The following is a 20,999-nucleotide window of genomic DNA, read 5'->3' on the forward strand; positions in this document are numbered from 1 at the left end:
ATGGTATAAATGCTTGACCAAGTTCCTTATTGAAAAAGGCTTTGAAATTGGGAAAATTGATTCTACTCTTTTTACTAAAAGGGTTAATGGAGAACTATTTGTGTGCCAAATCTATGTTGATGATATTATATTCGGTTCAACTAACCCTCATTTTAGTGAAAAGTTTGGGAAGCTAATGTCGGAGAAGTTTGAGATGTCCATGATGAGTGAACTCAAATTCTTTCTTGGGTTGCAAATCAAGCAAACTAAGGAAGGTACCTTTGTTTCTCAAACAAAGTACACCAAGGACTTATTCAAGAAGTTCAATATGCAAGAATGCAAAGGTATGTCTACACCCATGCCTACTAGTGGACATAATGACTTGACAAAAGACGGTGAACCAGTTGATCAAAAGGTTTATCGCTCTATGATTGGTTCATTGTTATATCTCTATGCTTCACATCCCGATATCATGCTAAGTGTGTGCATGTGTGCACGATATCAAGCTGCTCCTAAAGAATGTCATCTTAAGGCCGTGAAAAGGATAGTGAGATACTTAATCCATACACCAAACTTTGGCATTTGGTATCCTAAGAGGGCCTCTTTCGATCTTGTTGGCTATTCCGACTCGGACTATGCCGGAGACAAAGTTGATAGAAAGTCCACTTAGGGTACTTTTCAATTTCTTGGTAGATCTCTTATGTCTTGGACCTCCAAGAAACAAAACTCGGTATCCTTATCCACCGCCGAAGCTGAATATATTGCCGCTGGTTCATGTTGTGCTCAATTACTTTGGATGACCCAAACTCTTAAAGAGTATGGGATATATGTGAGACATGTTCCATTGCTTTGTGACAATGAAAGTGCTATCAAAATTGGTCATAATCCTGTGCAACATTCTCGAACTAAGCATATTGAAGTTCGTCATCATTTCATTTGAGATCATGTTGCTAAGGGTGACATTGATCTTAAGCATGTTCGCACCGAAAAGCAATTAGCGGATATATTCACTAAACCTCTTGATGAGAAAGTGTTTTGCAGGTTAAGAGGAGAATTGAACATCATTGATGCTTCAAACTTGGAGTAGAAACTCCATTGGATACATGCAAGACATGAACTTATGACTAATCCTTGATATTTCTCTTATGATGAAAATCTTATGTCTTGGATATATTTGTATCTTGCATGCTATCTAACCCATGTAGGTACTTGGTGGAATCAAACTCCATGAGATTGTAATCTACTCACATCTTGAGCAATCTCTACATCACCAAGTTTCTACACTATGGTGGTTGAAGACAAGGAAGCACGAAACCACTCAAACATATCCTTTGACAAATTCTATGTTAAGCTTCATGATTGTCATTTTTGGATACACAAGTGCTCCTCCTTGCAAAAACTTACCCATGTAGGTAGATGGACTCAAATTCCAAGTGGTGCTCCAAATTCTTGATGGGCTACATCAACCTTGAGCAACCCACACAAGTTCAACTACATGGACAACACCACCAACCAAGGTATGTCATTCCATCTTAGAGAAGCTTTACTCCAAGTAATGAGCTAAAGCAACTCGACAAGCATCAAGATGCTTAAACGAAAAATGGCAACCCCATTTTGAGCTTAAACAATGAGTATGACCTATGATCAAGTGCTCTCACTTGACTCCTAAGTCAATATACTCTAACATAGGTGACTTTGTCGTCGACCATCTCTAGATGAAGTTCTCTTATGTTCTTTTATGTGATTTTGCATTTGTCACATGCATATTTGTTTCCCCTTTCAAAAAAAAACTTCATCTAGATTTTCTTTCTGTTTGCTCTGCATTTTCTGCATTCAAATTCCTTGCAAATCTTTGTGAGATCTTACCAGTCTAAGTGAGCTGAGGTGACAAGTGTTTTCTCTGAGATGAACTCGGTTTCACTGACTTGTTATTTTCGGTCCAACCAAATCCTTTCGGTACGACCGAGGCAAACCACTCGGCGCCACCGATGTCACATCAAGAAAAATAGTTTGTCACATATTCTGTATTTCTTCTGATCCAGCTCCACTCAATGAATCTTGTCCTCTACAAGCATCACATTTTTATCATTGCTTTGTGCTGTGTCTCAAGGACCAAACCCATTAGACAGATTCCAGAAGGCCCTTCTTGGAAATTGATGTCAAATGGGGAGAGAGAGAACATCAAAGCTTATCATTTAGAGAGAGATCACATCAAATAAAAGCTTATCATTTAGAGAGAGATCACTTAAAAGAAAGAGTTTATCACCTCCTTGAGGGGGAGAGAGATCTTCTAGGGGGAGAGACCCTCAAAGGAGAGAGAGAGATCTCCAGGGGGAGAGAATACTTAAGTAGAAAGTATTTCTCAAGGATCCCAGATGCTTAGTGTTCAAGAGGAGAGATGCCCACATGTCTTCTTGAGGGGAGAGACATGTTCATATGATTTGTTGTGCTTATCTGCATTAGCATACATTAGCTCTGTTCAGCATTCATATCTTTCAGCTCTGATTCTCTATTCCCTATGTTCTCCCAGTATCCCATGTTAGACTCAGGGGGAGCAAGACATCTAAGGGAAAGAAATCATTTAAATTCATTGCATATCTTTACTCTTGGGGACATGTCTAATCCAATGTGGTACTTAGTACTCACTCTCTACATGTCATCCCAGTCTTGGTATTCTTGTGGTTTCTTTTGTTTGCTCTGGCTAGTAGATGTATCTGTGTTATCTAACCTTGTTTACGCAGGTTCAATTCATCCTAAGCCAACTCAAGACTTCAAGGTAAGTATATGCATCACAATCATGTGTATGGGGAATTCTTGCTGATGTACATATTGTTTGCAAGAAGGACTCATGAGCATGAAGGTATTTTCTTCAATAATTCTTTGCTCTGATGCATATGGCCAAGATACATGTAACACATTGCCTGCTCTATCATGGTTATGCTCTCATATGCCTCTATATTCAATATTCACATGATTGCATACATGTAGGGGGAGCCTATGTTAGTTACATGTCTTTCCAAAGCTTTACTTGCTATTCCTTATATCTTTATCTAAAGCTTTGATGTATGTTGTCATCAATTACCAAAAAGGGGGAGATTGAAAGCACAAGTGCTCCCTAGGTGGTTTTGGTAATTAATGTCAACATATCTCTTGTTGGACTAACACTTTTATCTAGCATGTTTCAGATAAGTTCAACAATGGAGTGGCATGGACTAAAGGATATGGGAACTCCTTCAAGATGCTAAGGACAAAGGATTGGCTCAAGCTTCAAGCTCAAGACTCTTCATTTTATATTTTAGTGGTCCAAGATCACATTGAGTCTATAGGAAAAGGCAATACTATCAAGGAGGGATGAGGTGTTGCCTAATGAGCCTCTTGCTTCATGTGCTTTGTGATATGCTCCAAAACCCTCAACTACTTTCCCACTTCCACAAATGACCTAAACCCAAAGCCAAAATTGGTCACACCGATTCTTCCTATCCGGCGCCACCGATTCCAAAGGTCATAGCCACTGCCACAAACCCTAAGCAAATCGGTCTTACCGATAGGGATCTCGGTCTCACCGAGATGGGATTGTAATCTCTCTGTGTATATCCATTATCAAAATCGGTCTCACCGAGTTTGAGCAATTGGTACTACCGAGATTACAATGCAAACTCTCTGGATAACTTATTACCAAAATCGGTCCCACCGAGTTTGAGTAATCGGTCCCACCGAGTTTGCCTGACCAACACTCTGGAAAGCTTATTACCAAATCGGTCTTACCGAGTTTGCGTAATCGGTCTTACCGAGATTATGTTATGCCCTAACCCTAATCATATCGGTCTCACCGAGTTGCATTTCAGTCCCATCGAAAACCCTAACGGTCACATTATTTGCTGAATCGGTCTGACCGAGTTTAACGATTCGGTCCCACCGAGTTTGGTAGATTGTGTGTAACGGTTAGATTTTGTGTGGAGGCTATATATACCCCTCCACCTCCTCTTCATTCGTGGAGAGAGCCATCATACTGAACCTACACTTCCAGCATACATTTTCTGAGAGAGAACTACCTACTCATGTGTTGAGACCAAGATATTCCATTCCTACAATATGAATCTTGATCTCTAGCCTTCCCCAAGTTGCTTTCCACTCAAATCTTCTTTCTACCAGATCCAAAACCTATGAGAGAGAGGTGAGTGTTGGGGAGACTATCATTTGAATCATAAGAGCAAGGAGTTCATCATCAACACACCATTTGTTACTTCTTGGAGAGTGGTGTCTCCTAGATTGGCTAGGTGTCACTTGGGAGCCTCCGACAAGATTGTGGAGTTGAACCAAGGAGTTTGTAAGGGCAAGGAGATTGCCTACTTCGTGAAGATCTACCGCTAGTGAGGCAAGTCCTTCGTGGGCGACGATCATGGTGGGATAGACAAGGTTGCTTCTTCATGGACCCTTCGTGGGTGGATCCCTCCGTGGACTCGCGCAACCGTTACCCTTCGTGGGTTGAAGTCTCCATCAACATGGATGTACGATAGCACCACCTATCGGAACCACGCCAAAAACATCCGTGTGTCCAATTGCGTTTGAATCCTCCAAACCCTTCCCTTTACTTTCTTGCAAGTTGCATGCTTTACTTTCCGCTGCTCATATACTCTTTGCATGCTTGCTTGATATGTATTGTGAATGTTGAAATTGTGCCTAAACTCCACTTAAAATTAAAGAACTTAAAAACTGCAACTTTGGTACTTAGTGTCTAATCACCCCCCTCTAGACACCTCTTCTCAAGGTCCTACAGCAAGGGATGACGAAAACGATTCCCGAGCTCTTTGTGATGTTGAAATCGACGAAGGTAGAAATCAAGAAAGAGCATCAAGTGTTGATGATTGACAAGACCACTAGTTTCAAGATAAGGGCAAAAGGAAAGAAAGGGAAACTTCAAGTAGAATGGCAAACAAGTTGTCACTCCCATGAAAAAGACCAAAGCTGGACCAAAGTCTGAAACTGAGTGCTTACACTTTAAAGGAAATGGTCACTGGAAGCGGAAATGCCCTGAATATTTGGTGGATAAGAAGGATGGCAAAGTGAACAAGGGTATATTTGATATACAGATTATTGATGTGTGCCTTACTAGTGTTTATAGTAGCCCCTAAGTATTTGATACTTGTTCGGTTGCTAAGATTAGTAACTCGAAACAGGAGTTATAGAATAAACAGAGACTAGTTGATGGGGAAGTGACGATGAGTGTTGGAAGTAGTTCCAAGATTGATATGATCATCATCGCACACTCCCTATACTTTTGGGATTAGTGTTAAACCTAAATAAATGTTATTTGGCATTTGCGTTGAGCATGAATATGATTTGATCATGTTTATTGCAATACGGTTATTCATTTAAAATCAAAGAATAATTGTTGTTCTGTTTACATGAATAAAACCTTCAATGGTCATACACCCAATGAAAATAGTTTGTTGGATCTCGATCGTAGTGATACACATATTCATAATATTGATGCCAAAAGATGCAAAGTTAATAATAATAGTGCAACTTATTTGTGGCACTGCCGTTTGGGTCATATCGGTGTAAAGCGCATGAAGAAACTCCATAAAGATGGATTTTCTGAATCACTTGGTTATGAATCATTTGATGCTTGCGAACCGTGCCTTTTGGGCAAGATGACTAAAACTCCGTTCTTCGGAACAATGGAAAGAGCTACTAACTTGTTGGAAATAATACATACTGATGTATGCAGACCAATGAGTATGAAGGCTCATGGAAAGTATCGTTATTTTCTAACCTTCACAGATGATTTGAGCAGATATGCATATATCTACTTGATGAAACATAAGTCTGAAATATTTGAAAAGTTCAAAGAATTTCAGAGTAAAGTGGAGAATCATCGTAACAAGAAAATAAAGTTTCTACAATCTGATCGTGGAGGAGAATATTTGAGTTATGAGTTTGGCCTTCATATAAAACAATGTGGAATAGTTTCACAACTCACGCCACCTGGAACACCACAATGTAATGGTGTGTCCGAACGTCGTAATCGTACTTTACTAGATATGGTGCAATCTATGATGTCTCTTATCAGTTTACCACTATCGTTTTGGGGTTATGCATTAGAGACAGCTGCATTCACGTTAAATAGGGCACCATCAAAATCCGTTGAGATGACGCCTTATGAATTGTGGTTTGGCAAGAAACCAAAGTTGTCGTTTCTTAAAGTTTGGGGCTGCGATGCTTATGTGAAGAAACTTCAACCAGATAAGCTCGAACCCAAATCGAAGAAATGTGTCTTCATAGGATACCCAAAAGAGACTATTGGGTACACCTTCTATCACAGATCTGAGGGCAAGATTTTCGTTGCTAAATTCGGATCCTTTCTAGAGAAGGAGTTTCTCTCGAAAGAAGTGAGTGGGAGGAAAGTAGAACTTGACGAGGTAACTGTACCTGCTCCCTTATTGGAAAGTAGTTCATCACAAGAACCAGTTCCTATGATAACTACACCAATTAGTGATGAAGCTAATGATATTGATCATGAAACTTCAGATCAAGTTTCTACTGAACCTCGTAGGTCTACCAGAGTAAGATCCGCACCAGAGTGGTACGGTAATCCTATTCTGGAAGTCATGTTACTTGACCATGACGAACCTACGAACTATGAGGAAGCGATGATGAGCCCAGATTCCACAAAATGGCTAGAGGCCATGAAATCTGAGATAGGATCCATGTATGAGAACAAAGTGTGGACTTTGGTGGACTTGCCCGATAATCGGCAATCCATAGAAAATAAATGGATCTTCAAGAAGAAGACGGACATTGATAGTAGTGTTACTATCTACAAAGCTCGAATTGTCAAAAAAAAGTTTTTCGACAAGTTCAAGGTGTTGAATACAATGAGATTTTTCTCACTCGTATCGATGCTTAAAAGTCTGCCCGAATCATGTTAGCAATTACCGCATTTTATGATTATGAAATATGGCAGATGGATGTCAAAACTGCATTCCTGAACGGGTTTCTGGAAGAAGAGTTGTATATGATGCATCCAGAAGGTTTTGTCGATCCAAAGGGAGCTAACAAAGTGTGCAAGCTCCAGCGATCCATTTATGGACTGGTGCAAGCCTCTCAGAGTTGGAATAAACGCTTTGATAGTGTGATCAAAGCATTTGGTTTTGTACAGACTTTTGGAGAAGCCTGTATTTACAAGAAAGTGAGTGGGAGCACTACAACATTTCTGATAAGTATATGTGAATGACATATTGTTGATCGGAAATAATGTAGAACTGTTCTACAAAGCATAAAGGATTGTTTGAAAGGAGTTTTTCAAAGAAAGACCCCGGTGAAGCTGCTTACATATTGAGCATCAAGATCTATAGATATAGATCAAGACGCTTGATAAGTTTTTCAATGAATACATACCTTGACAAGATTTTGAAGTAGTTCAAAATGGAACAGTCAAAGAAAGAGTTCTTGCCTGTGTTACAAGGTGTGAAATTGAGTAAGACTCAAAGCCCGACCACGGCAGAAGATAGAAAGAGAATGAAAGTCATTCCATCTGCCTTGGCCATAGGTTCTATAAAGTGCTGTGTACAAGATCTATTGCATACCCTACCACTGAGTTTGGCAAGGGAGTACAATAGTGATCTAGGAGTAGATCACTGGACAGCGGTCAAAAAAATTATCCTTAGTAGAATAAGGATATGTTTCTCGATTATGGAGGTGACAAAAGGTTCGTCGTAAAGGGTTACGTCGATACAAGTTTTGGCACTGATCCAGATGACTTTAAGTCTTAATCTGGATACATATTGAAAGTGGGAGCAATTAGCTAGAGTAGCTCCGTGCAGAGCATTGTAGACATAGAATATTTGCAAAATACATACGGCTCTGAATGTGACAGACCCGTTGATTAAACTTCTCTCACGAGCAAAACATGATCATACCTTAGTACTCTTTGGGTGTTAATCACATAGCGATGTGAACTAGATTATTGACCCTAGTAAACCCATTGGGTGTTGATCACATGACGATGGAAACATAATACATGTGTGAATACATAGACAAACATAGTGTCACTAGTATGCCTCTACTTGACTAGCTCATTAATCAAAGATGGTTAAGTTTCCTAACCATAGACATGAGTTGTCATTTGGTTAACGGGATCACATCATTAGGAGAATGATGTGATTGACATGATCCATTCCGTTAGCCTAGCACTTCATCGTTTAGTATGTTGCTATTGCTTTCTTCATGACTTATACATGTTCCTATGACTATGAGATTATGCAACTCCCATTTACCAGAGGAACACTTCGTGTGCTACCAAACGTCACAACGTAACTGGGTGATTATAAAGGAGTTCTACAGGTGTCTCCGAAGGTACATGTTGAGTTGGCGTATTTCGAGATTAGGATTTGTCACTCCGATTGTCGGAGAGGTATCTCTGGGCCCTCTCGGTAATGCACATCACTATAAGCCTTGCAAGCAATGTAGCTAAATGAGTTAGTTATGGAATGATGCATTACGTAACGAGTAAAGAGACTTGTCGGTAACGAGATTGAACTAGGTATTGGATACCGACGATCGAATCGCGGGCAAGTAAACATACCGATGACAAAGGGAACAACGTATGTTGTTATGCGGTTTGACCGATAAAGATCTTCGTAGAATATGTAGAAGCCAATATGAGCATCCAGGTTCCGCTATTGGTTATTGACCGGGAATAGTTCTAGGTCATGTCTACATAGTTCTCGAACCCGTAGGGTCCGCACGCTTAACGTTACGATGACAGTTTTATTATGAGTTTAAAAGTTTTGATGTACCGAAGGTTGTTCAGAGTCCCGGATATGATCACGGACATGACGAGGAGTCTCGAAATGGTCGAGACATAAATATTGATATATTGGACGACTATATTCGGACACCAGAAGTGTTCCGGGTGATTTCGGAGAAAACCGGAGTGCCGGAGGGGTTACCGGAACCCCCCAGGGAAGTATTGGGCCTTAGTGGGCCTGAGGGGAGAGAGAGGGCAGCAGCCCAGGAGGTGGCGCCCCCCCCATGGGGAGTCCGAATTGGACTAGGGGAGGGGCGCGGCCCCTCTTTCCCTCTCCCTCTCCCTCTCTTTCCTTCCCCCTTCCTCCTTCCTAGTGGGACTAGGAAATGGGAGTCCTACTCCCACTAGGAGGAGGACTCCCCCCTCCTTGGCGTGCCCCCTAGGGCTGGCCAGCCTCCCCCCTTGCTCTTTATATACGGGGGTAGGGGGCACCTCTAGACACACAAGTTGATATTCGTGATCGTTCCTTAGCCGTGTGTGGTGCCCCCCTCCACCATATTCCACCTCGGTCATATCGTAGCGGTGCTTAGGCGAAGCCCTGCATCGGTAGAACATCATCATCATCACCACGCCGTCGTGCTGACGGAACTCATCCCCGACACCCTGCTGGATCGGAGTCCGGGGATCGTCATCGAGCTGAACGTGTGCTGAACTCGGAGGTGCCGTACGTTCGGTACTTGGATCGGTCGGATCGTGAAGACGTATGACTACATCAACCGCGTTGTCATAACGCTTCCACTTACGGTCTACGAGGGTACGTGGACAACACTCTCCCCTCTCGTTATGCATCACCATGATCTTGCGTATGCGTAGGAAAATTTTGAAATTACTACGTTCCCCAACACGCCTAACACCTTTCTCGATATTTTGCATAACCCTTCTGTCAAGGTTCCTACCGAGGAAAAACTAGCGGTGCCAGACCCGGAGGCACAGCTGGTGGCAGCTCTTCACGTTTTCCCGGATTGGACAGTGCCATATTTGGCCTATATGACCCGGGGAGAATTACCTGAGGATGAGACCTTGGCAAGACAAATTGTCAGGCGCTCCATATCTATGACGATTGTTAACGGTGAGTTACATCACCTAAGCGTCACTGGGGCGTTTCAACGCTGTGTGTCACCTGCAGAAGGCCAAGAAATACTTCATGAGATCCATGAAGGGGATTGTGGCCATCATGCCGGGTCAAAATCTCTTGTAGCCAAAGCTTTCCGTCATGGTTTCTACTGGCTGACGGCCCATGCTGATGCGGAGGATCTGGTTAGTAAATGTGACGGTTGTCAAAAGTTCTCACGACGAGCTCATGTGCCGGCTTAAGAGTTGAGGATGATCCCAATCACTTGGCCGTTTGCAGTCTGGGGGCTTGACATGGTTGGACCTTTCAAGAGGTCTAAGGATAAAAAGACACATCTCCTGGTGGCAGTGGATAAGTTTACAAAGTGGGTTGAGGCAGAGCCAGTCAGTAAGTGTGATGCAGCCACGGCGGTTCAATTCATGAAAAAGGTGATCTTTCATTTTGGTTTCCCACACAGCATTATAACTGATAATGGCACTAATCTCTTCAAGGGTGCCATGGAAGAGTTCTGTCAACGAGAACATATCCGGCTTTATGTTTCGGCTGTTGCTCATCCTCAATCCAATGGTCAAACAGAAAGAGCTAATCAAGAGATCCTGAAGGGTATCAAGCCCCGGCTCTTTGTCCCCTTACAGCGGACTCCAGGTTGTTGAGTGGAGGAGTTATCTTCTGTGTTATGGAGCATCAACACTACGCCTAACAGATCTACAGGCTACACACCTTTCTTTATGGTGTATGGTGCAGAGGCGGTCCTGCCAAGTGACATCCGGCACGATTCACCCTGCATGGCGGCTTATGTTGAGGCTGACAACGAAAAAGCTCGTTAGAATGTGCTTGACTTGTTGGATGAGGAGCCAGACTTGGCAATAGCCCGCTCAGTGATTTATCAACAAGACCTGCGCCGCTATCACAGCCGCCGGGTTAGGAGCAGGACCTTTCAGGAAGGCGATTTGGTGCTCCGGCTCATCCAGGATCAGTCTGACATGCACAAGCTATCCCCACCTTGAGAAGGACCCTTTGTGGTGAGCAAGAATTTGCACAACGGATCATATTACCTCATTGATGTTCGAGAGCACAAAGACTCACGTAAGTCGAAGGAGGAGACCCGCCGGCCGTGGAATATTGCTCATCTCCGGCCTTACTATACTTAAGCCACCGGCTCTCAAGATGTATATATTTTGACAATGTATATATTATATAAAGAAATAAAGTAGGACCTCTGTCCTTTTTTACCCTCAAAGGTTTATGTGTCTTCTTTATCAGGTGGTGGAAACAACCAATAGGGAGCGGATCACATTTGAATCCGGCTTTCCCTTTGGTCTGGCTTATGATCATGTCTGAATCTAGCCATGGTCACTTGGGGGCTTCCTGTTCAAACATAGGTTGTATTCGAACCAAAGAGAACATAGCTGTCGGTACCCACTTGATCGGCATATTGCCAAACCCACTTGGGGGCTTCTTGATCATATTTGAATCACAGCTTAACCCTTTTGGGTCTGACATGGATTGTATTCGAATCAGCGTCATTAAACAACTCTTATGATCACTTGGGAGCTTCCTGTTCAAACATAGGTCGTATTCGAACCAAAGAGAACATAGCTGTCGATACCCACTTGATCGGCATCGCCAAAGCCACTTGGGGCTATATGATCGTATCCGAATCTTAGCTTAACCCCTTTGGAACGGTTTACTGATCGTATTCGAATCAGAAGCCTGTAAATGTTGTTTATCATCCAACATAAGGATAAATTATTTTGACTATCTTGAGACCTTCTTGAAAGCATTATGAGATGGTTTTTGATTCTTCCGGTTTAATATTGATTACCCCAGGTTCTTAAGTGCCAGGTGAACATCATACAAGGAGGGAAGATTATCAAAGGGATCGCAGGTATGCTATTATGATTATATTTAACAAATATAATCATAAACCGGCCTGTATATGATGTCTTTGGGTCGTGTTCCGGGTTATCAATACTTTATGTAACCCCCGACGCGATAAATCGCCAAGGAAATTTTGCTTGTTTTATGTGCAGGATAAGGCAAAGCAAATTTAAACGTCAAAGAAATAAACGGTCGACATAAGCCAGAAACATATAGTGATGGCGCCTTACGAAAGTATTAAGCACCAGGAACATGCGCGAAGGCATGACAAACATTGAGAACTTTTTACTACACTATTACAAGACTTCCTGAGTCTGAATAAATGAAGCATTGTTTTTTGCAAAGTTATAAAACGCCTGGCGGTTCATTCCTTCGGCGGGCTCGAAGACTCCGGGTTAACCTTCTCCGCCTCTCCGTCGGTTGCTTTGTCCTGGAAGGTTTACGAGGCCCAGCCAATGCCACTCAAGGCTTCAAACTCAGCTATATCATCTATTAAACCGGCTGGGTCCACTTCAGGGGCAAAAGTATGCTTACGCGTTGGAGGGATCAGGCTGACTTGATCATATGGTATGTTTGGAATTCTTCGGTTCTCACTATCATAGCCCGGCGAATACTTGGTAAGATCAGTATCATTCCCAATAAGGGTAGCCACGGGACGTATGACTTTGACACAGGCGGTGAAATCATGATCATCAAATACAGTACCGTCCTCCTTCAGGCTCGGGTATCCAAGAGCGAGGTCGGCCGAGTCTAACTCTGGCATCCATGCCTTTGCCCGGCTCAATGCAGCCACAGCCCCAGCTCTTGAAGATGCCCGCCTTAAATCCTAAATTCGCTGAGGTAGCATAGTGAGATGCTTCAGCACATCTTGCAGAAGTTGGGGAGTGGTATTTGATAAGGCTACAACGGCCAAGGCACGTTGTGACCTGGAGTACAGTTTTTCCACTAAAGTGTAAACCGCCTTAAGTTTGATCAGCATGCTCTGCTTGAGGTTGGTGCTCCTGGGGCCTATGTGTTCACAAGTATAACAGTGAGCCGGAGATAATGATTACAATAGTCATCGCAAGATTACAATGTTTGAGGTTTTGTACAGTAACTTACCGAAGATGGCTGAGACCATTTGAGATATCTGCTGTTTTAAGTCGGACAACTCGGTTGTTGCCTCTGCAAGAGATGCTTCTGCCGTCTCGGCCTGGGTCACCAGTGAAGCCTTCTCATCAGCCCAGATTTTCTTATCTGACTCAAAAATTTTCTTCAACTTCTCTTGTTCAGAGACACTGAACAAAGAGAACATAGCTGTCGGTACCCACTTGATCGGCATATTGCCAAACCCACTTGGGGGCTTCTTGATCATATTTGAATCACAGCTTAACCCCTTTGGGTCTGACGTGGATCGTATTCGAATCAGCGTCATTAAACAACTCTTATGGTCACTTGGGGGCTTCCTGTTCAAACATAGGTCGTATTCGAACCAAAGAGAACATAGCTGTCGATACCCACTTGATCGGCATCGCCAAAGCCACTGGGGGCTAATGTATGTTAAAGAATTTTTTAACCTACAAATCCGGGTCATGCATATTAAGTCCCAAGCATTTTACAAGTAAAGATACTTGGCACTTGGGGGCTAATGTGTATCGCAAGTTCAAAGTATCATGCTATAACCGGGTTAAATATATTCTCTTTAAACCAGACAAACCAACAATAAGCAGATTTCTAAGTCTACAGCATATTCATTCATAAGCAATAGACTTGGGGGCTGGTACGGTAAGTAAGATTCAGGAAAATAGCATAAGTTATACCTCAGATTTGTGTTGTATTTGTTTCACCATGTCAATTTCCAGGTCACGACTATTATGCACTTGATTCAGATAGCCCGAGACTATATCACCAATGCTTAAGTGAGTATAATCAGTAATGTCCTGCTTGGCCTTTCGGCGTTTGGCAAGTTCTTCCTTGACAGTACATTTGGCAAGGACAGTAGGCCGCCCCGGTTCAACAAATTGACTCTTCAGAAATTCAACTTCTGGGCCAGTCGTCTTGACCGAGCTAGGAGCTTCCGGATTATCAGAGCTGTTGATAGCATCTTCGCCAGGCGGGTCAGAGGTTGGCACCGGAATGTCAGAAGCCGGTTCAGGCGGCGGCTGATGGGTGGAGCTGTCAGGAGCAGACATGTCAAGCACGGGATTAGTAACAATCGGGTCTTAGGACGGCTTATTCTTCCTTGCCCTCTTGCTGGGCTTCACTTGCATGCTGTCAATAAAGGTAGAAGGATGAATACTAAAGCATGAGTAAGGTGAACCTAAAGTAAATAAGGTTACATTACCCGGGAGCAGTTTTGAAAGACGGCATGTTTGATTGCATAGACTCGCCGGAGGAAGGAGAGGTATCCTGATAATTGGAGTCAGATGAATTGAGAGGTTGGCGAATTAAACCCGCCAAAGGTAAAACAGAACATAAATCGGAGATAACCTCAGTCTGACGCTTCCTAGTTACATCAGGTAAGCCGGAGGAGAGTTCGCATCCTTGTTGGTCCGGGTCTGCCTCCGGTTTTCAAGCTGTTGTTGCTTCAAAAGAAATTGAGGATCTTGATAAGCTAGAGGATGTGAAAATCTTACTTTCCGGGTCACCCTTCGGATTTTTTGCTTTGGCAAAGGCTCTGAGTCGGAGGAGATTATAGTTACCTCTTCGTCAACTGCTTGGTTGTTCCCCGTATCCTCCTGAAAGGATAGAATGTCAATAAAATAACGACAAAGGAGTTAAGAAAATTAAAGGATTACCTCTTCATCATCTGAAGAAGTATCATCCAATTTGAATAAATCGGAGGCGCTGGGTTTCTTCTTCTTTGAGGTTCCCATTTTGGCGACTTTCCTTTCGGTTTTCTTGGCTGTCCTGGCTTGTTTGGCAGCCTCATGGTCATACTTGACCTTCCATAAGTTGTCATCGGCCTGTGGAAAAGGATAGGGAACTATGAGTACAAATAAGGTATAACATAGCAAAGAGTATTTATTAAGATTGATAACTCACTGCAGGGGCCGGGTTCTTCTTGCAGAAGGGAAGTAAGCCGAAGGCATTACTAGTTACAGTGCCTCCTTTAGCAGCGACTGGGTCATAGCATCCACCACATCATCTGGTAAGTCGTCAGGACTATGACGCAGTGGATCATCCTTTTCTCCTGTGTAAGTACACATTAAGCCGGAACGGCGGCTTAATGGAAGTACTCGCCAAGTGACCCAGACTCGGACCAAATCGATGTCGTTTAAGCCGTTTCCCAAAAGAGCTTTGATTTTCTTGATGGTGGGATTGAGAGGTAGACGCTCGACAGCAGTCAGTTTATCCGCCAGCGGATGGTTGGACTCAAGGTGCAGGGTGCGGAAGCCGGGCAGAGGGCTCTCATCAGCCTGTGAAGTGTCCTGACAATAGAACCACGTCTGATTCCAATCTTTTGGATGACTCGGCAGTTCAGCGTAAGGAAAGAGGCAATCTCTCCGCCGCTGAATTGAGATGCCGCCAAGCTCAAGACTAGGCCCGTTGGCACGTTCATTCTGCCGGTTCAAGTAGAAAAGCTCTCTGAACAAAAGCAGACTTGGCTCTTCTCCCAGGTACACCTTGCAGAGGACATGGAAATTGCAAATATTTGACACGGAATTGGGTCCAATGTCTTGAGGTCTAAGATCAAAGAAATTCAAAACCTCCGTAAAGAATTTTGAGCCAGGAGGGGCAAATCCTCGGTTCATGTGATCCGTAAAAACTATCACCTCCCCTTCTTTGGGTCGAGGTCTCTCTTCAGACGGGTCAGGGGCACGATAAGACATGACCTCCTTTTTTGGCAGATGTCCAGACTTCACAAATTCAGACAGTTTACTCTTTGTGACTATGGATGGGGTCCAATTGCAGGTCACGGGGGCCTTGGTTGCCTTAGGTGCCATGACAACAGTTGGCCTACGACAAAATAAGAGGTTCCGGTTCAATCTTAACCCAGGAGAAAATATCTTAATTATTCAAGGTGGCGGCTTAAGAAGGGGCCTAATGATATAAGGATAATTATGCAATAGTATTTAAGCCGCTACATGTATCAAAAGCAGTTCCAACTTCTTAAGGTCATGAGAAGCAAGCAAGGCTCACATATCAGTGCCATTTATTTAAGCCGGCTACATGGACAGTTGTGTTTAAGTGTATTCGACAGAAGTAGTTTTCCGGGTGATACAAACAGGTTTCATAATCTGCCACTGTTATTTGAGATCAAAAAGTTGTTCTAGCAAGAAAAATTTCTAGACCTAAGACTGGCGTAGATGAAGCTCAATGGCTCGAATGGGGCCTCTGTGTGACAAAAAGGGATCTATTTGCGTTCAAAATAGGTGTGGAAATCTACTGCATCAGTTTTTACCATCATCAAGATCAAGAAGAGCGGGGGTGATGAAATCTATGTAAGGAAACTACTGAACAACGAAGAACGCGAAGAACTCGAAGGTCCTAATGTGGATCTAAGAAGCAGGAAAGAGGAGACTTACGGATCCAGGGTTGCAGCGGAGGGTCATCGCGTTTTCTCTGATCAAACCAGGTTGATGCAGCGGCCTGAGTTGGTGAAGACGAGAAGATCTACGACGGCGGCGGCGGCGGAGCTCGAGCGACAGAGAAGCAGCGAGAGGAAGAAGACGACTGAAGGAGGGAATGGGAAGACCAAGGTCGCGCCTATTTATAAGGAAAGGATAACTGAGACGGCGCGAGAAACGAGGAGATAAGAGTTATTATCCAGCGGCCCCGACGCCTCGGTTTTCGGAACAGTCAATAAAGGCAGAGATCCATTGAAGGATATGGTGGAATAAAGAAAGAATTTAAGTAAAGATGACGTCACGACGGGTTAACACGGATCCAAAAGATGACGTCATGGCGGGTTAAAGAAAACCTTTGCATAGTCAGAAGACTGAAGATTTACTTCTTCAAGTATTTTAAGATTGACATGAACAGGTTCAAATCAATCTGGGGCCTAATGTTGGGGATATAACTATTTGTGTAAGCCGCCCAAGAGGGGCCGGGTTACGCAAGTAAGACTCACCAGAAAGAAGCCCAGATCAAGCATGAAGTTGGTGGTTCAATAAAGGGCTTAAAGGCCCACAGGCGACTTAAGGCCCGTTGTAGTAAACCGCCATAATGGCATGACTTGTATCATAAGGTAGATTTAACTAGTCACCGAGCCGGACACTGTTTATAAGCCGGCCGGGACTCTGTAAGCCACAGGGCGTCAACCCGTGTATATAAGGGGACGACCTGCTGGCAGCTTAGGGCAAGAAACAACTCATCGAGAGCCGGGCATAGCGTATCTCGCTCCCTGGTCATCGAAACATCAATACCAACCCAACTAGACGTAGGCCTTACCTTCACCGTAAGGGGCCGAACTAGTATAAACCTCTTGTGTCCCTTGTATGAATTAACCCCTTCAAGCTTCCTAGTTGCGATGGCTCCACAACTAAGTCCTTTCACGAGGACATCTGACGTGACAATTCCACGACATATACTAACCCACTCCGTTGGAGATGCAATACTCTCAATACTGTATGGAAGGCTGACTATTGTCTTAATGTGTTCCGAGGCTTATGTAAGCAAGATGCTATCCTACAGAGCGATCTTTGAAGGAACACACCTATATGAGCCTGACTGCTGGTCACAGTCTATGAGATTGAGGTGATATCTAGTAAGCTCATGAATAGGCCAGGAGTGTGACTTATATGCTCCACCCGAGGGATCAGCCTTCGGCAGCCTAGTACTAGTAAGACATGTGGTGAAGCTTCTTTACGCCAAACTGACAATTCAAGGCATAGTCCATTGCTCAGTTGTGAAGGAGTGTAGCTACTTGCTCTAGGTGAAGCTCAACCTTAACAGGTCTTCACTGAAACACTAGTATATCGAAACAGCAATTGGAATAGGGGACACAATGGGCCCTCGAGATCTGGTGGGGGATTGCTGAAATTTGATATGGGCCTTAAACCCATATAGCAATTTCTGAAAAATCTCTAAGGGCCAATGTGGGTTATTGGCATTAGGTGGAGGTGGGAAGTTTAGTCCCACCCCGGAAGTGGAAGAGGAGTTGGACCTCCTCATAAGGGTGGCTCTTCTACATGCTATTGGAGCTTGAGAAAAGAAGAGGCCCTCGCACGCTCCTCCTCCGCCGCCCGCCTCACCACGCTACGCCTCGTCACGACGCGCCACGCCGCGGGAATGAGCCGAGCCGAGCTCACACCTACGCGCTTATTTTTGCCAGTCACTAACGGAGAGTTCCTGACAGCTGGGCCACGATCTGAGACGTCGGATCGTGGGCTATCACGGACTCGGATGTGGGTCTAGCCCACGTCTCTCCACGCGGTTGCGCCTATATAAGTGTGCGGTGTCTCCTAACCCTAGCCGCCATGATCAGATCACATCTGCTCCACGCGAACTGCCCACCGTCGTTCCTTTGCTGCTGCCGCCACCGCCCACCGGTGACTCCATCCCGTCCGCCGCGTACACGGTCGACGGGAGAGCAAGTCTACGAAACCCCATCTCTTCGGTTCCTGTACGGGAGAGAGACGAATAGATTTTTGGGAAGCGACTACGTGACTGCTCGCCTCCGATCCACTACTTCCTCTACGTCCGTGTCGTCTCCGTCATCACCATGTCCAGCGACGCCGGATGTGCCGCCGCCGAGAAGACGGAGGCCGACAAGAAGGCCGCCGAGGACGTTGCTGCTGCCACCGCCGCGGCGGCTTCTGCATGGCCTACTGGAGGGTATAACGTGTTTATCTCTCTCCTGATTATTTCTGTATTAGCAGTAGTAGCATCATGTGTAGATTTGTTTACTGTTTGCGTAGTACGTGCTTGTTTAGACCAACTAGATGACACCCCGCACGTTGTTGCGGGACTTAGTAGCATATAAGAGATGCAAAAGTGTGGTAATATTTGTAGCCTTCACAATACGAAAACACGGGGATAAAAATTGATGGCCTTCTTTTCTCATTACATAGTAGAACGTTACAAATCAACCGCGTTACAATTATATATTGATCATGGCACTGGATTGCTACATGCATGTAGTATTTTTACCCGCTAATTGTACTTTTGTGAATATAATAGTGACATTTGGGCAAAAGTGCCATGGTTAGCTTCATAGAAGCTTAGACATCATTTGTAAATTGTATTCACAAATTGAGAATAAACTGACCCATTAACGTAAGGTAGAGATTATTTGAAATGTAAGGATTTAGCAAGTAAAGCAGTCATGTTTTCCAGTTACAACTTTTTATTGCAACATTTTGCCATTGTCCGTAATACAAAAGAAAACAAAGCAATAAATCAAAACATGCCTATACAATTTTTTATAACAAATGTTAGAAAATGTCATGTACGTGTGTACTCGGCCGTCCTCTGCATTATCGACGACGACGTGTCCCAACGTTCCAGCACGGCGAGGGAGGCTTCCGCGGGAGAAAGAGTATGTAACGGCATGTCACATGTAGCGGCACGGCGAAGGAGGCGACCGTGGTACAGAAGAGCCTGGTCACGCCTCTCTGTCGAATGGATGTTGAAACATGAGCCTGGTCAGTGCTTTGGCGAAAATTATAATCAGAAACCAAATGTGTAAAGATCAGTGTGAGGTAAAGAAATCAGCAGCAATACCGCGGATCACTGTCATACATAGACATGGAGCAGTAGGTTTGGAACTAAAGCACCAGCAGACGTACACCCCACAGTGGCGTCCGATCAACATGGTTGAGACCTGCCAGGAAGAATATGAAGAGAGAAATTCCACGGAAGAAGAACTATGGTAAGATGTCATGCCTCATCGTTTCAAAATCTTCATCTAGGGGGTCTGCGAGGGAGGTACTTGATTGGGACGATAGTGACCTGCTAGATCTGAGAAGATGTGCAGCAATACAAAGCATCTGTACACCCTCATTTGTTTTGGACGTGGAGTTTGTAGTATTGGCCTAGCCTTGCAGGAGGCTGTAGCGGAGAAAGGAGAGATAGGTCGAGGAGCCCTGAAGAGCAAACACACTGACTCCACCGAAGGTAGGAACGGGTATTTGAAGTAGGCAAAGAGACACAGAAGTGGATTTGCATGGTGGAAATCATTAAGAAGTATAACTCAAGGGATTTCGTGTTAGCATCGTGGATGCCATTAAGAAAAGAACTCAAGGGATTTCGTTTTTGCACGGTGGAAGCCATTAAGAAAAGAAACTCAAGGGATGAACCAACCAGTGACAATTGGTGGGTGTCTCTCCCGGTCAGTTTCAAATGCATTTGCGGCCCACATACGATGAGTTAGTACATAAGATGTCATGCACATATCAATGGAACGTGGGTTAGCTGGTCCATGGGCGGGTTGCTGGCCCAAAAAAGTGACTATGTGGCGTAGCATGCAAAGGTAGGAAAATTAGGTAGTGGGGGAGATGGCATGTGTGGGGCTTGCATGATGAGGTGGATAGGCTGCATGTCAAGAGAAATAGATAGTGGGAATGAACTATTTAGGTATTATAGATACCAGTATGTTGTTAATTCTGTCAATGTCATGCTAGTCATCTACTTATGGGTTAAATTAGTCGAAAAATTGCCTATTTACTTAGCAAACGTGTACCCCTACTTCGCCTACATCGGCGACCAAAAGGACATCGACCTCAACTTCGCCCTCTTCCAGCCGAGCTCCAAGGTCATCAAGGACAATGGGCTCAGCTACACCAACCTCTTCGATGCCATGGTCGACGCGGTGTACGCGGCGCTGAGGAGCGCCAAGGTGCAGGTGCCCCTCGTGATTTCCGAGAGTGGCTGGCCGTCCGCTGGAGGCGTCGGCGCCAGCGTGGCCAACGCGCGGACCTACAACCAGAACCTCATCAACCACGTCGGCAAGGGCATGCCCTCTAGGCCCCAGCCGCTGGAGACCTACGTGTTCGCCATGTTCAACGAGAACCGCAAGACAGGGGCCGAGACGGAGAAGCACTTTGGGATGTTCAATCCGGACAAGTCGCCGGTGTACCCTATTAAATTCTGAATGTTTCGTGTCTGAAAGTGATGATCAATAAATTAAAGTGCAATATTGTTTTTAGTTGAAAGTGCAATATTAGTCATGCTAATACTCAAACATTATCGACTTAATTAGTCAGTGAATCTTACAAACTCTTTGAAATAGTACATCATACACATCAAGCACTATGACAGGGCACTCCAATGCGAATCACCAAATGGCCTTCAAATGTTCGGATCGAACACTTTTAGGCCTTCAACATGGCT

General features: G+C 44.2%; 1 protein-coding gene across 1 annotated transcript in view; it reads left to right on the forward strand.

Moving 5' to 3' along the window:
* Window positions 1-20,760, forward strand: part of LOC123040976 (glucan endo-1,3-beta-glucosidase GII-like) — a 73,074-nt gene extending 52,314 nt beyond the window's left edge. The window contains exon 4 of the mRNA XM_044463683.1: window positions 20,339-20,760. Within this exon, the coding sequence (XP_044319618.1) occupies window positions 20,339-20,760 (422 nt within the window). The remainder of the gene's footprint in view (window positions 1-20,338) is intronic.
* Window positions 20,761-20,999: the final 239 nt, after the last annotated feature.

This window comes from Triticum aestivum, chromosome 2B (assembly GCF_018294505.1).
Source record: "Triticum aestivum cultivar Chinese Spring chromosome 2B, IWGSC CS RefSeq v2.1, whole genome shotgun sequence".
Lineage (NCBI taxonomy): Eukaryota > Viridiplantae > Streptophyta > Magnoliopsida > Poales > Poaceae > Triticum > Triticum aestivum.